The sequence below is a fragment of the Canis lupus genome, chromosome 30 (assembly GCF_003254725.2).
Source record: "Canis lupus dingo isolate Sandy chromosome 30, ASM325472v2, whole genome shotgun sequence".
Taxonomy (NCBI): domain Eukaryota; kingdom Metazoa; phylum Chordata; class Mammalia; order Carnivora; family Canidae; genus Canis; species Canis lupus.
The window spans coordinates 38,724,570-38,736,596 of record NC_064272.1 but is presented as its reverse complement, the minus strand read 5'-3'; the positions used below and the strand labels follow the sequence as shown (position 1 = coordinate 38,736,596).

The 12,027-nt window shown below is 66.1% G+C and overlaps 1 protein-coding gene across 1 annotated transcript in view; it reads left to right on the top strand.

Annotated features, from left to right (window-relative positions):
• Positions 1-10,485, top strand: part of CSPG4 (chondroitin sulfate proteoglycan 4) — a 33,357-nt gene extending 22,872 nt beyond the window's left edge. The window contains 8 exon segments of the mRNA XM_025472109.3: positions 782-1,264; positions 1,618-1,794; positions 3,312-3,510; positions 3,588-3,722; positions 3,847-4,013; positions 7,451-7,594; positions 7,596-7,635; positions 7,785-10,485. Coding sequence (XP_025327894.3) covers positions 782-1,264; positions 1,618-1,794; positions 3,312-3,510; positions 3,588-3,722; positions 3,847-4,013; positions 7,451-7,594; positions 7,596-7,635; positions 7,785-9,574 — 3,135 coding nt within the window. The 3' untranslated portion in view covers positions 9,575-10,485.
• Positions 10,486-12,027: the final 1,542 nt, after the last annotated feature.

The following is a 12,027-nucleotide window of genomic DNA, read 5'->3' as shown; positions in this document are numbered from 1 at the left end:
TTCTAATAAATTCGTTCCCTGGGGGATTCTCCTGGGCACCTTGAGGACTGGGCCTCAGGACCTGGGGAGAGCCGCTGACCATCCAGGAATCAGAGAGCAACCAGGCCTACTGACTCGGTGGCACACGGCCGATTTCTGAGCCCCTGGTGGGTCCAGCTGCCTGGATTTGGGGCAGACGGTGGCTGGCCCTGTCTGGCATCAGAAAGGCTTGGCCTTGACGGAGGCAGCACTGGAGTCCGGCCTTGCAGAGTCTGGGGTTTCAGTAGCAGGGGATGAAAGGACACCCCTCCAGGCAGAGGCACAGGATCAGGGATGTGAGCTGGGGGTGGTGTGTGGCCTCCTGCAGCCGGGCCATCAGGTGGGGGGCGCGGAGGTCCTCGCGGGCCCCAGGCCCTGTGTGCGGAGTCTGCCTCCCGAAGGGACGGAGCGCCCTCTGGTGGTGAGCAGTGGCCCCCGCGGAGGCCGGGCGGCCCGCGGGCATGGGCGAGCGGGCGGGTACAGGGTGCGACACCCGTGAGGCCTACGTGTGTGGATCCACATCAGTGTGTAGAGAAATTGTGCATCTGAGTCACCGAGTCTGGAGGTGTGACCGCGTACACCTCTTGGGGAGTGTGCACGAGTGAGCAGCTGGTGGGGAGGCCCAGCTGGCTGCATGTCTGGGTGTCTGAGTGAGCAGGGGTGTCCGGGGCCCTCCTGGGCGGGGGGCTGGGGGGCACGGCGCTGAGCCTGCTCTGGCCGCTTGGGGGCCGGCGGCCTCCCTCCATGACCCTGTGTCACGCAGGCAGCGCAGGAGGCAGTGCCGCCCGCCCAAATTGTGTTCTCGGTGAAGACCCCGCCGCGGGCCGGCTACCTGGTGATGCTGTCCCGCGGCGCCTCCGTGGCCGGGCCGCCCAGCTGGGACCCCGTGCAGAGCTTCTCCCAGGAGGCGGTGGACGCCGGCAGGGTCCTGTACCTCCACTCCCGCCCCGAGGCCTGGAGTGACTCCTTCTCCCTAGACGTGGGCTCAGGCCTGGGTGCGCCCCTCGAGGGCGTCCGCGTGGAGCTGGAGGTGCTGCCCGCCACCATCCCACTGGAGGCACAGAACTTCAGCGTCCCCGAGGGCGGCAGCCGCGTGCTGGCCCCCCCGCTGCTCCAGGTCGCCGGGCCCTACTTCCCTGCACTGCCCGGCCTCGAACTGCGGGTCCTCGAGCAGCCCCTGCACGGGGCCCTGCGGAGAGAGGAGGCCCCTCAAGCGGGGACCCTCAGCGCTTTCTCCTGGAAAGAGGTACTGCTCTCGGGACTCGCTGGGGGCCGGGGGGCAGCTGGGGGCTCTACGGCTGGGGGCGTCCACCCAGAGGAAGCAGGGAGGTCGCGGTCGGGGAGGCCTCTGCTCTGGGTGCCTGCTGCCGTTCCTTCCCCTCCGGGCAGGGCAGTCGGAGGACAGTCCCATTCCCGTTCCTCCTGCGGCCCTTCAGCCTGGGAGGAGGGGGTGTCCCCGTCTCCACCTGCGGGAATGGAAGCGCGGAGGGAGCCCGTCCCTCCCACACCCAGAGGCAGAGCACGAGGGGTGCCGGGGTGGAGCCCGCGCCGCCCTCAGGCCTGCCAGGGCCTGGCCTTCAGCCTCGGGCCTGCCCACAGGTAGAACAGCAGCAGATCCGCTATGTGCACGACGGGAGTGAGACGCTGACAGACAGCTTCACCCTAGTGGCTAACGCCTCCGAGCTGGACCGCCAGAGCCACCCTGTGGCCTTCACCATCACCGTCCTGCCCGTCAATGACCAACCGCCCATCCTCACCGCAAACACAGGCCTAACGGTGAGAGCAGCCTGGGATCACCTCCCACCTCCCGCCCAAAGAGAGGCCCAGCACAGAGCTCCCCGCCCCCGCCCATGAGCCCGTCGCTTTCTCCAAGTGGGGACCGTGCCACATGCCTCTAGGTGGTGGGGAAGAGCTATGGCACTGAAAGTAGGGCACAGGTGTGAGACTTGGTTGTTGAACACTTAGAAGTGCGGCAGGCAGTCTCGCGAATGGCCATCCTTGGCCCTGCCCTTCCCTGGACTCACCCTCAGCTGCAGGCGTTTTCTGTGGCTCCGGACCAGACCTCCTGAAGAAAGTTCTTTCAGGCCCTAAAGGGCGGATCCAGGTGGAGCGTGGTTAAGCTCCCCGCTTCCACCCACAGCAAGGGAGGGCCACAGCTTGGCTTCCCGAGCCCCTGCCCCTCACATCGCCCCAGAATGGTGGTGCCGTCACTCAGCAGAAGCCAAAGCTGAGGCCCAGCCCGGTCACAGCATTTCTCCACGGTCACAGAAGTAGTTACGGGGGAACAGAAAGGGCACGGCGTGGCCAAGATCACACGAGATGGTGGACGGGCAGGGCCTGATGGACACCGGACGCCTTTGATGGCAGAGGCTGTGGCTGTGGGGAGTGGTCCAGGGGTGGGGCGGCCGCAGAGCAGCGGGGGTGCGGCTCGGGGCTGCCCGGAACCACAGGCCGGTGCTGCTGTGTGGCCCCTTGGCCACCAGGTGATGCTGTCCTCAGCGTTTGCGCAGGCCCCGCGCTGAAGCCCCATCTCTGCGCACCGCACCGTGCTCCCCCTTCCAGGGCTCGCCGGGGGTTAGCCTGGGACTGAGAAGGTCCCTGGGATCCCAGAGGGCTCGGTTTTCCGGGGCTGGGAGCCCCTCCCTAAGGCAGCCCAAGGTCCTGACCCAGCTGGGGCCATGTAACAGGATCCCAGAAACGGGATCCTGCCCTGCTGGCAGGTGGGAGGCCCGACAGGGACTCCTCTTCCCTCTGAGCCTGGGGTGGGGCTGCCCGCACCCCTCCCTGACCTGGGTGGGCCTCGTGACCACGCTGGAAACACACGAGCCTTCGTCACGTGCTGCTTCCAGGCCACGGACAGGGGCCAAGCATCAGCCTTTCCCACCCCGAGCCTCCCGTCCTTCCCTCACCTGGAAAGGGAGTGTGTTTATCAGCGTCTTGGGGACGCGACCCTCACCATTCCCGTAGTGTGCCCAGCCCGTCCCCAGACCCACGTGCCCAGGAGGCAGGGCCAGACGGTCGCGGTGCTGCCGCGGGTCGGGGCTGGGGGCTCTGCGGCGGGGAGAGCCTGGTGAGGGAAGAGCGGGGGGCTGGCCTCGCAGGACAAGCAGGATCAGGGCGGAGAGAAGGGAGCCTGGGCCCGGGGTGGCAGGGGAAGGTCACTGGGCTGGAGGGGCCCTTGGGAGGGGGAGCCCAGGAGGACGCGGGCCTCGGTGACCGCCCAAGGCCTGAGCTGAGCCAGTGGGAGTGCTCCGCTCGGCGGGGACGGAACCCTCACGGGCCTGTGTCCCCAGATGTGGGAGGGGGCCACCGTGCCCTTCCCTCCGGAGGCCCTGAGGGGTGCGGACAGCGACTCGGGCCCGGAGGACCTGGTCTACACCATCGAGCGGCCCAGCAACGGGCAGGTGGTGCTGCGGGCGGCGCCAGGCACCGAGGTGCACAGCTTCACGCAGGCCCAGCTGGACGATGGGCTCGTGCTGTTCTCACACAGAGGTGGGTACCGCCGGCTGGGGCGCCTGCGGACGGGGACCCGCGGGGGCCAGCGAGACCCACTCTACGCCCGTCCTCAGGAGCCCTGGACGGAGGCTTCCGCTTCAGCCTGTCCGACGGCGAGCACGCTTCCCCCGGACACTTCTTCCGCGTGACGGCCCAGAAGCAGCTGCTCCTCTCCCTGGAGGGCAGCCGGACGCTGACCGTGTGCCCAGGTGGGTCCGCCCGGCGCGCTTGCCTCGTGGGCCCGGGGCCCGGCCCGTCACGCTGCCCCCGCAGGCGCACGGCCTCGCCCTGCCTCCTGGTCCGAGGCCAGCGGGGCCCTGATGTGTCTCGCAGGGTCGGTCCAGCCGCTCAGCAGCCAGAGCCTGAGAGCCAGCTCCAGTGCCGGCACCGATCCGCAGCACCTGCTCTACCGGGTGGTGCAGGGCCCCCGGCTGGGCCGCCTGCTCCGCGCCCAGCAGGGCGGCACCGGGGAGGTCCTGGTGAACTTCACGCAAGCCGAGGTAGGGCCCCACCTCTACAGCCGCCACTAGACTCCCTGCGTCCTGGGAGCCACTGTCATCGGATGCCCGGGAGGGGGAGGGGACAGGACCAGGCCTTTGGGGTTCCTCCCCCCACCCACGGAGCTTTCCGCGCACCCCAACAAGATGGGATGAAAGGGAGTGGCCAGCAGGGGGCCAGGCTGGCAGTGCCACCCAGGGAAGCTGGGAAATGGCTTCGTGGCAGAGACTTTGTCCTGGCTTGGGGGCAGGACTGGGTAGTGTCTCGACAGCACCACTGTCCTGCCGTATTGAGTTGGGTGGGGCAGGGATCGGGTGTCCCGTTTTGCAGATAAGGAAACTGAGGCTTACGGAGGTCAGGCGACCGTCCAGAGCATGTGGTCGGTAAGAGGCAAAACCAGGATTCCGGCTGCTAACTACTAGTCCAGGCCTTTTTTTTTTTTTTTTTTTTTTTTTTTATTATGATAGTCACACAGAGAGAGAGAGAGAGAGGCAGAGACACAGGCAGAGGGAGAAGCAGGCTCCATACACCAGGAGCCCGACGTGGGATTCGATCCTGGGTCTTCAGGATCGCGCCCTGGGCCAAAGGCAGGCGCCAAACCGCTGCGCCACCCAGGGATCCCTAGTCCAGGCTTTCTCTCACCAGGGCATGCTTGCTCCCGGAGCTCAGAGACCCCTCCTCGTCCTGCCTGTGACTTGGCTCACCCCAAGACACCTCCCGCCCCCGGGCATCCATCCTCCCACCCCACTCCTGGGGGTCTGTCTCCACTTCCTTCCTGCCACCCTTCAGCCTGGGCCAGAGGTTACAGCTGACAGTCCTTGTGGGTCACATCTGGCCCACAGATGTGTTGTATTTGGCCTGCACAAGACATTTAGTCTTTTAAAATTAATGGTCAACATATAACCTTTGGAGGATTTCACACACACGCACACACGCACACACACACACGCACGTACACAAAAACCTGATCTCCAGTTTCTTAAAAGGCTCTGTGCCCTCCTACAGCAATCAGCTGAGTAGCAACCTCCCCTTTCACCCAGGCTCTGCTCCCTCGTTAGAAGGATGGTGATCCCCTATTAGCTGGTGATCCCCCATTAGCGTGTGGGTGGCTCCCCCTTAGATGGGGCACTGCCCTCCAGTTCCTCACTACCCTGCGGTCCTAGAGCCTCCCACACGCTGCGACCCCAGTTTCCATCTTAGTATTGTGCAAGCCCTGTTTTTCTGCGAAGCAATACATCCCCCTCTCCTAAAAGGGGAAAACAAAAGATAAGCCAAGAGGACACATTTGGATTAGCAGGGGGAAGGGAGCATACTTTTTTTTTTTTTTAAGATTTTATTTATTCATGAGACACACAGAGAGAGGCAGAGACACAGGCAGAGGAAGAAGCAGGCTCCATGCAGGGAGCCCGACGTGGGACTGGATCCCAGGACCCCCGGGGTCACGACCTGGGCTGAAGGCGGGTGCTCAACCGCTGAGCCCCCCGGGCTGCCCAGGAGCGTACTTCTTTCTGGAAGTGAGGAAGAGCCCTAGGTGTGTAGCGTGCAAAGAGCCCCGGAGAACAGCAAGTGTGGCAGGATGGTTAGGAGGTGAGGTGGCAGGGGCAAGGGGTCAGAGTGGGATCTTTGCGGTCAAATGAGGAGCCACTGTACTCTCTGAGGAAGAACAGTAATCTCACATCTTAAAAGGCTCGCGCTGGCTTCTGTGTTAAGAACAACCATGGGGGGGCGGGGGGCGCCTGGGTGGCCCAGTCAGTTAAGTGTCTGCCTTCAGCTCAGGTCATGATCCCGGGGTCCGGGGTGGAGCCCCGCATCAGGCTGCCTGCTTCTCCCTCTGCCCCTCCCCCTGCTTGTGTGCTTGCGTGTACTCTCTCTCTCTGTCAAATAAATTAAAAACAAAACAAAACAAAACAAAAACAAAAACCACAGGGGGAGGGAGCGGGGCCCAAGCTGGGACACAGGAGGCTGTGGCGATAATCTAGGCCAGAAGTGATGGTGTGTAAGAGAGGGAGGAGTCAGGCATGACTCCAGGGGTTTGGGACTGAGCCACTGGAAGAACAGGGCAGCCATCCCGTGAACTGGGAAGACTAGGAGAGGCGCACGGGTCAGGAGCCTGCCTGGTGCAGGCTGGCTTGGAGGCGTCCCTTGGATATCCCCACGCAGCTGCCGGGAAGCAGACACGTGAGTCTGGAACCTGGGAGAGAGCATTCCGCGGTGGAGGTCGACGGGGGTTATCCGCAGAGCTGACCTGGGGGGGCATGCGGCTGAAGGAGGAACACGGGGGATGTGCCTGTAGGTAGAGAGGACTCTAAAGGCCAAGGTGTAGACGTTGGGGAGAAAGGGGGCGCCAACAGAGGCAGGAGGAACCGTGAGGATGGGACGCGCTGGGAGCCAGTGGCTGTTAGAGGAAGGAAGGCACAATGATGCCAGACGCTGCCAAGCAGGAGAGTAACACAAGGCCCTTGGACCCACCAAAATCCTGGACAGAGCGCACTCGGGACAGCATGGGGGAGATCACAGACTATTCTTTTTGGAGTTTTGCTGTAAAGGAGAGCAAAATGGGGGGAGGCCTGATGACATTGGTGGAAAAAGCGAAGTCACAAGTCTTTAAGATGTTAGAGAGGGGGCGCCTGGGTGGTGCAGTTGGTCAAGCATCCGGGTCTTGGTTTCAGTGCAGGTCCTGATCCCAGGGTCCTAGGATGGAGCCCACCTTGGGCGCCGTGGTCAGCACAGAGCCTGCCGGAGTTGCTCTTTCCTCTGCCGCTCTCCCCTGCATGTGCCTGTATTCTTGCGCACGTGTTCTCTCTTTCTCAAAAAATTTTTAAAAAAAATTAATCTTTAAAAGAAAAAAAGATGGAAGAGAGAACAGCATGGCTGAGTCGTGATGGCAATGTTCCCTTTTGCGGGGAAATCGTCACCGTAGAAGAAAGAAGGGCGATGGTAAAACTGGTGTCTTCAGGGCGGGAGATGGGCAAAACGGGAAGGACCAGCTGTGGAGACCCTCGCCCATAGGGCATGGCTTTCCCTAGGGGCTCAGAGAGGCAAGGTGGTTTGCCTGAGGTTGCAGGGCGCAGAGGTGACAAGGCACCTGGCTGCAGAGCCAGCCTCCTCACTGCCAGCGGCGACCCAGCAAGCTGGTGAGGGCGGGCTGGGGTTAGGGACCCACAGCCAGGTATAGGCCGGAGAGCGGAGAGTGAGGCTGGACACCGGGGACCTGTGGGCGCCACGCGCGGAACCTGCCTTTCGTTTCAAAATGTGCCTCCATCCCTGGGTGGCTCAGCGGCTTAGCACCTGCCTTTGGCCCAGGGTGCGATCCTGGAGTCCCGGGATCGAATCCCACGTCGGGCTCCCTGCATGGAGCCTGCCTCTCTCTCTCTCTCTCTCTCTGTCTATGATAAATAAATATACTAATTTAAAAAAATGCGCCCCCGTGTCCCCGCAGGTATACGCGGGGGATGTTGTGTATGAGCACAAGATGCCTGCTGAGCCCTTCTGGGAGGTCCACGACGCCCTGGAGCTCCGGCTGTCCTCGCCCCCCGCCCCCGACGTGGCCGCCACCCTGGAGGTGGCCGTGTCCTTCGAGGCCCGCCTGCCCGCAGCGCCCCAGCCGCCTCTGGAGGAACGAGGGTGAGCAGCGGGATGGGCCGCACAGCGGCGGGTGAGGGTGGGCACGCGGGCGCGGGGCGCGGCGAGCGAGGGCAGGGCGCGCTGGGGAGGGGACGGGACCCCTGTCCTCCGCCGGGGCGCCTGGTCCGACGGCCTGCGTCCCCCCGCAGGTCTCTGGGTGGCCGAGGGCCAGCAGGCGGACATCACCAGCGCCGCCCTGGACGCCTCCAACCTGCTGGCGCGCGTCCCCGCCGCGCTGCGCGCCCAGCACGACGTGCTGTTCCAGGTGACGCGGTTCCCGGCGCGGGGCCGGCTGCTGCTGGCGGGGCGGGCGCTGCACGCGGGCCGGGCGCACTTCCTGCAGTCGGAGCTGGCGGCGGGGCTCCTGGCCTACGCGCACGGCGGCGGGGGCGCGCAGCCCGACGGCTTCGGCTTCCGCGCGCAGCTGCAGGGCCCCGCGGGCGCCGGGCCGGGCGCGCTCCCCGCGCTCCCCGCGCTCCCCGACGAGGCCTTCGCCGTGCGCGTGGGGGCCGCGGCGTCCGAGCCGCTGCGCCTGCCCCGCGGCTCCCGCGCGCCCGTGTCCCGCGCGCAGCTCCGCGTGCAGCTCCCGGGCGCCGCGCCCGCCGACGTGCAGTACGAGGTGCGGCGCGCGGCCCCCGGCGGCTTCCTGAGCCTCGCGGGCGCGGGCGCGGGCCCGGTGCGCCGCTTCTCGCAGGCCGACGTGGACGCGGGCCGCCTGGCCTTCGTGGCCAACGGCAGCAGCGTGGCGGGCGTGCTGCAGCTGAGCGCGTGGGCCGGCGCCAGCCCGCGCGTGCCCGTGGCGCTGGCCGTGGACGTGCTGCCCGCCGCCATCGAGGTGCAGCTGCGCGCGCCCCTGGAGGTGCCCCAGGCGCTGGGGCGCTGCGCGCTCGGGCCGCGGCAGCTGCGCGTCGTGTCGGACCGCGCCGAGCCCGAGGCCGCCTACCGCGTGACCCGGGCGCCGCGCTTCGGGCAGCTCCTGGTGGCGGGCAGGCCGGCCGGCGCCTTCAGCCAGCGGCAGGTGGACCGCGGCGACGTGGAGTTCGCCTTCACCGACCTGTCCTCCCCGCGCGACCGCTTCGCCGTCCTGGCCCACGCGCGGGGCGCCAACGCCACGGCCACGGTGGACGTCACGGTCGCGGCGCTGCTGCGGGTCGGGCCCCGGGGGCCGTGGCCGCAGGGCGCCACCCTGCGCCTGGACCCGGCCGTCCTGGACGCCGCCGAGCTGGCCAACCGCACGGGCGGGGAGCCGCGCTTCCGCCTGCTGGCCGGGCCCCGGCTGGGCCGCCTGGTGCGCGTGGCCCGCGCGGGGCCGGAGCCCGTGGAGCAGTTCACGCAGCGGGACCTGGAGGGCGGGAGGCTGGGGCTGCAGCTGGGCCGCGCCCCCGGCCCCACGGGCGACAGCCTCACGCTGGAGCTGTGGGCGCCCGGCGTCCCCCCGGCCGTGGCCTCCCTGGACTTCCACACCGAGCCCTACGACGCGGCGCGCCCCTACGGCGTGGCCCTGCTCAGCCTCCCCGAGGAAGCCGGGGCACCCGACAGCGGCGCCCCGGCCACGGGCCAGCCGGGCGCGCCAGGCCCCAGCCCCGGGCCCACCGCGGCCAGCGGCGGCTTCCTGGGCCTCCTGGAGGCCAACGTGTTCAGCATCATCATCCCCGTGTGCCTGGTCCTCCTGCTCCTGGCCCTGCTCCTGCCGCTGCTCTTCTACCTGCGCAAGCGGAACAAGACGGGCAAGCACGACGTCCAGGTGCTGACCGCCAAGCCCCGCAACGGCCTGGCCGGCGACACCGAGACCTTCCGCAAGGTGGAGCCGGGCCACGCCATCCCGCTCACGGCCGTGCCCGGCCAGGGGCCCCCGCCCGGCGGCCAGCCCGACCCAGAGCTGCTGCAGTACTGTCGGACACCCAACCCCGCCCTCAAAAACGGCCAGTACTGGGTGTGAGGCCTGGCCCCGGGCCCAGATGCGGATCAGGCCAGGGACAGGCTCGCTCGGGCCCCGGCCCCATCGCTCCCGGGCCCCCCGGGGCCGCTGAGCATCCCCCAGAGCCGGAGACACCCGGGGACGTCCAGGGCGGGCGGCGCCGCGAGGCAGTCCCAGGGGCCCGGCACCAGGCAGCGGCAAGAGCCGGGGTCTCCCCAGCCTTCTCCACGCCTGGAGAATTGCGAGGGGGCCGAGGTCAGGGCCTGGAGTCCGTCCCCCTGCCCGGGAGCCGGGTTGAGCTGTCAAAACCAGGGTGACCTCCTAGATATGTCAGGACTCTGGATCCTGGGCCTGTGATCTTCGGTAAGTCACAGCTGACCTGGGCTGCCGAGAGGGCAAGGAGAGGACGGGGCGGGGGGGGGGGGTGGGGGGACAGACGGGGACTCCCGGCTTTCCCACGCCAGACCAGGCCTCCCTTTGTTTCTGCCCCAGAGTTGACGGGAAAACTTTTTCCCCTGGTTTTTTAGGGAGACGGTATTCCCTGGAGCAGAGGGCAGGAGGAGGGAGCCCCTCCCCTCTCTAGGAGACATAAGCCAGTAGAATAATATATTCAGGGTGCAAAACGGGGTGGGTTGCTCTGGGGCTGGGTTTATTTAAGGGGGACTGCCGGGAAGCTATTTAACACAATGTCGAGCTAGCCCAGACCCATGGAGCCCCTGACAGTGTGGGATGGAGGAAGGTCTGAGGCCGCTTCATACCCAGAGCCCCACCTTGACAGGCTGAGGGCTCGGGAGGCCCCGTGGGTCTGCGGCCATACTGGGGCCAGGCCAGGGGCCACTGCAATGCCTGCGCTCCCCCGAGGACGGGGTGCGAGCAGTTGGGCGCACTCAACTCCATGAGGCTTGGATAAATGGTGCTGTGGAGGTTCTGGACAGCTGTGTGTTGTTTGTCTGACCATGCACTGGGCCCTTCCTTGCCCACACCGGCCTGCACTCCCCTGGGGCAGGCCATCCCCCCGGGCCTCTGCCGGCAGGCTGCACAGGGCCACGGGAGCCCCCAATTTCCACCTCCGGGGGCCTTTCAAATCCCCTCTGCCCCCACCTGTGTAGGAAGGTGGGCCGGTCTTTATGGGACGGGACTAAAGCCCTTCGGTTTAGTGGAGAGAAGCTAGGCCCCCTCTGAGAAGCTCAAAGAAACCGTGAAATCAGGAGATGTATTCCGTGTCCCGGGCACAGATTTCTTGGCCCGAGTTTTGGCCTCCACAGCCTCGACCCTTTCCACCTACCTCTCAAGAGATTGGAGCAGCAAAGGTCAGGAGACTGAGGGGGACGAAGGGATCCCACGGCTGGGACCTGGTGTGTGGGGGAGGCTGCGGGGACCGCCACAGGTGCCTTCCCTTGGCTCCCCGGACGTGTTCACAAGGAAGATTTCTATTGCTCTCCACCCCCACAACAAGACCGAGGGTGCTCCTTCTCCAAGGTAGGGTAAGCAGCAAGGACTCTGAAAACCCCACTGTCCCGAGAGGCCATCATCTGGCTAGAGATGGGTTTGAGATACAGGGTCCCCAGATGACCCTCTACGAGCTGCTAAAGAGCCACCACCTCCTGCCCCTCTTCCTTTGAGGGTTGTGGGCAAGAAGGACAGATTCTGGATCCCAGATGATCCCGCCCCAGCAGGAAGCTGAAGTCCTCAGGGGAAAAGCACGGGAGGTGTCTGAGCTCTGGGGTCGGGAGCCCAGGGCCTGAGCACAGTCAGATTGGGGGTGGAGAGCCCCAGCCAGCCCCTGACAGCTGACCGGTGCCTCTATCTGTAACATCTGAACCAGGAACCAGGGCAAGAGAGGAAATTCCCTCTACCCCCTGTGCTGCCCCTAGCGTGCCCTGCCAGGAAGCTTCCCAGCACCCCCTTCACATCTCGGCATCCCCCGAGGCCCTCCTCTGCTCACAGGATTTGGGCAGGTCACACATCGCGGTATATATCACTGCTCAGAGGGCCCCCGGAGGACCAAGGGCAGGCCGAGAATCAGAGCGGGTCGGGTGTTGTCCAGCCACGCCGCGGGGCAGTCCTTAGAACAGACCAGACCTCAGGGCCCAGCCGACTCTTCTTGCCACACCGAAGAGCCGGCCCCCAGAGACCGCGGCCAGGGGTCCCCGTAGATGGGGCGGCTTGAAATCCTGGCCTGGCTGCCTGCTACAGCCTAGGCTCCCCGGCACCCCTGGGGCCAGCCTCATGCAGGGGGCCCTGCCAAGGACGTCTCCGTACCACACCCCATGTGCTCCTGGAGCTTGGGGCCGTTGGGGCCGGATCCTAGGGCCCCAGTATCTGGCACCAGTCTCCACCAGGGCGACTAGTTTCCCCGGGAGTGTAAGCAGAGACCCGGGTGACAGACCCGCCAGGCAGGATCTGGCCTCATCTCCGGTTTCCACCCCCCCGCCCCCCCCCCCCGGGACTGACGACACCCTCTCTGTTGGCCC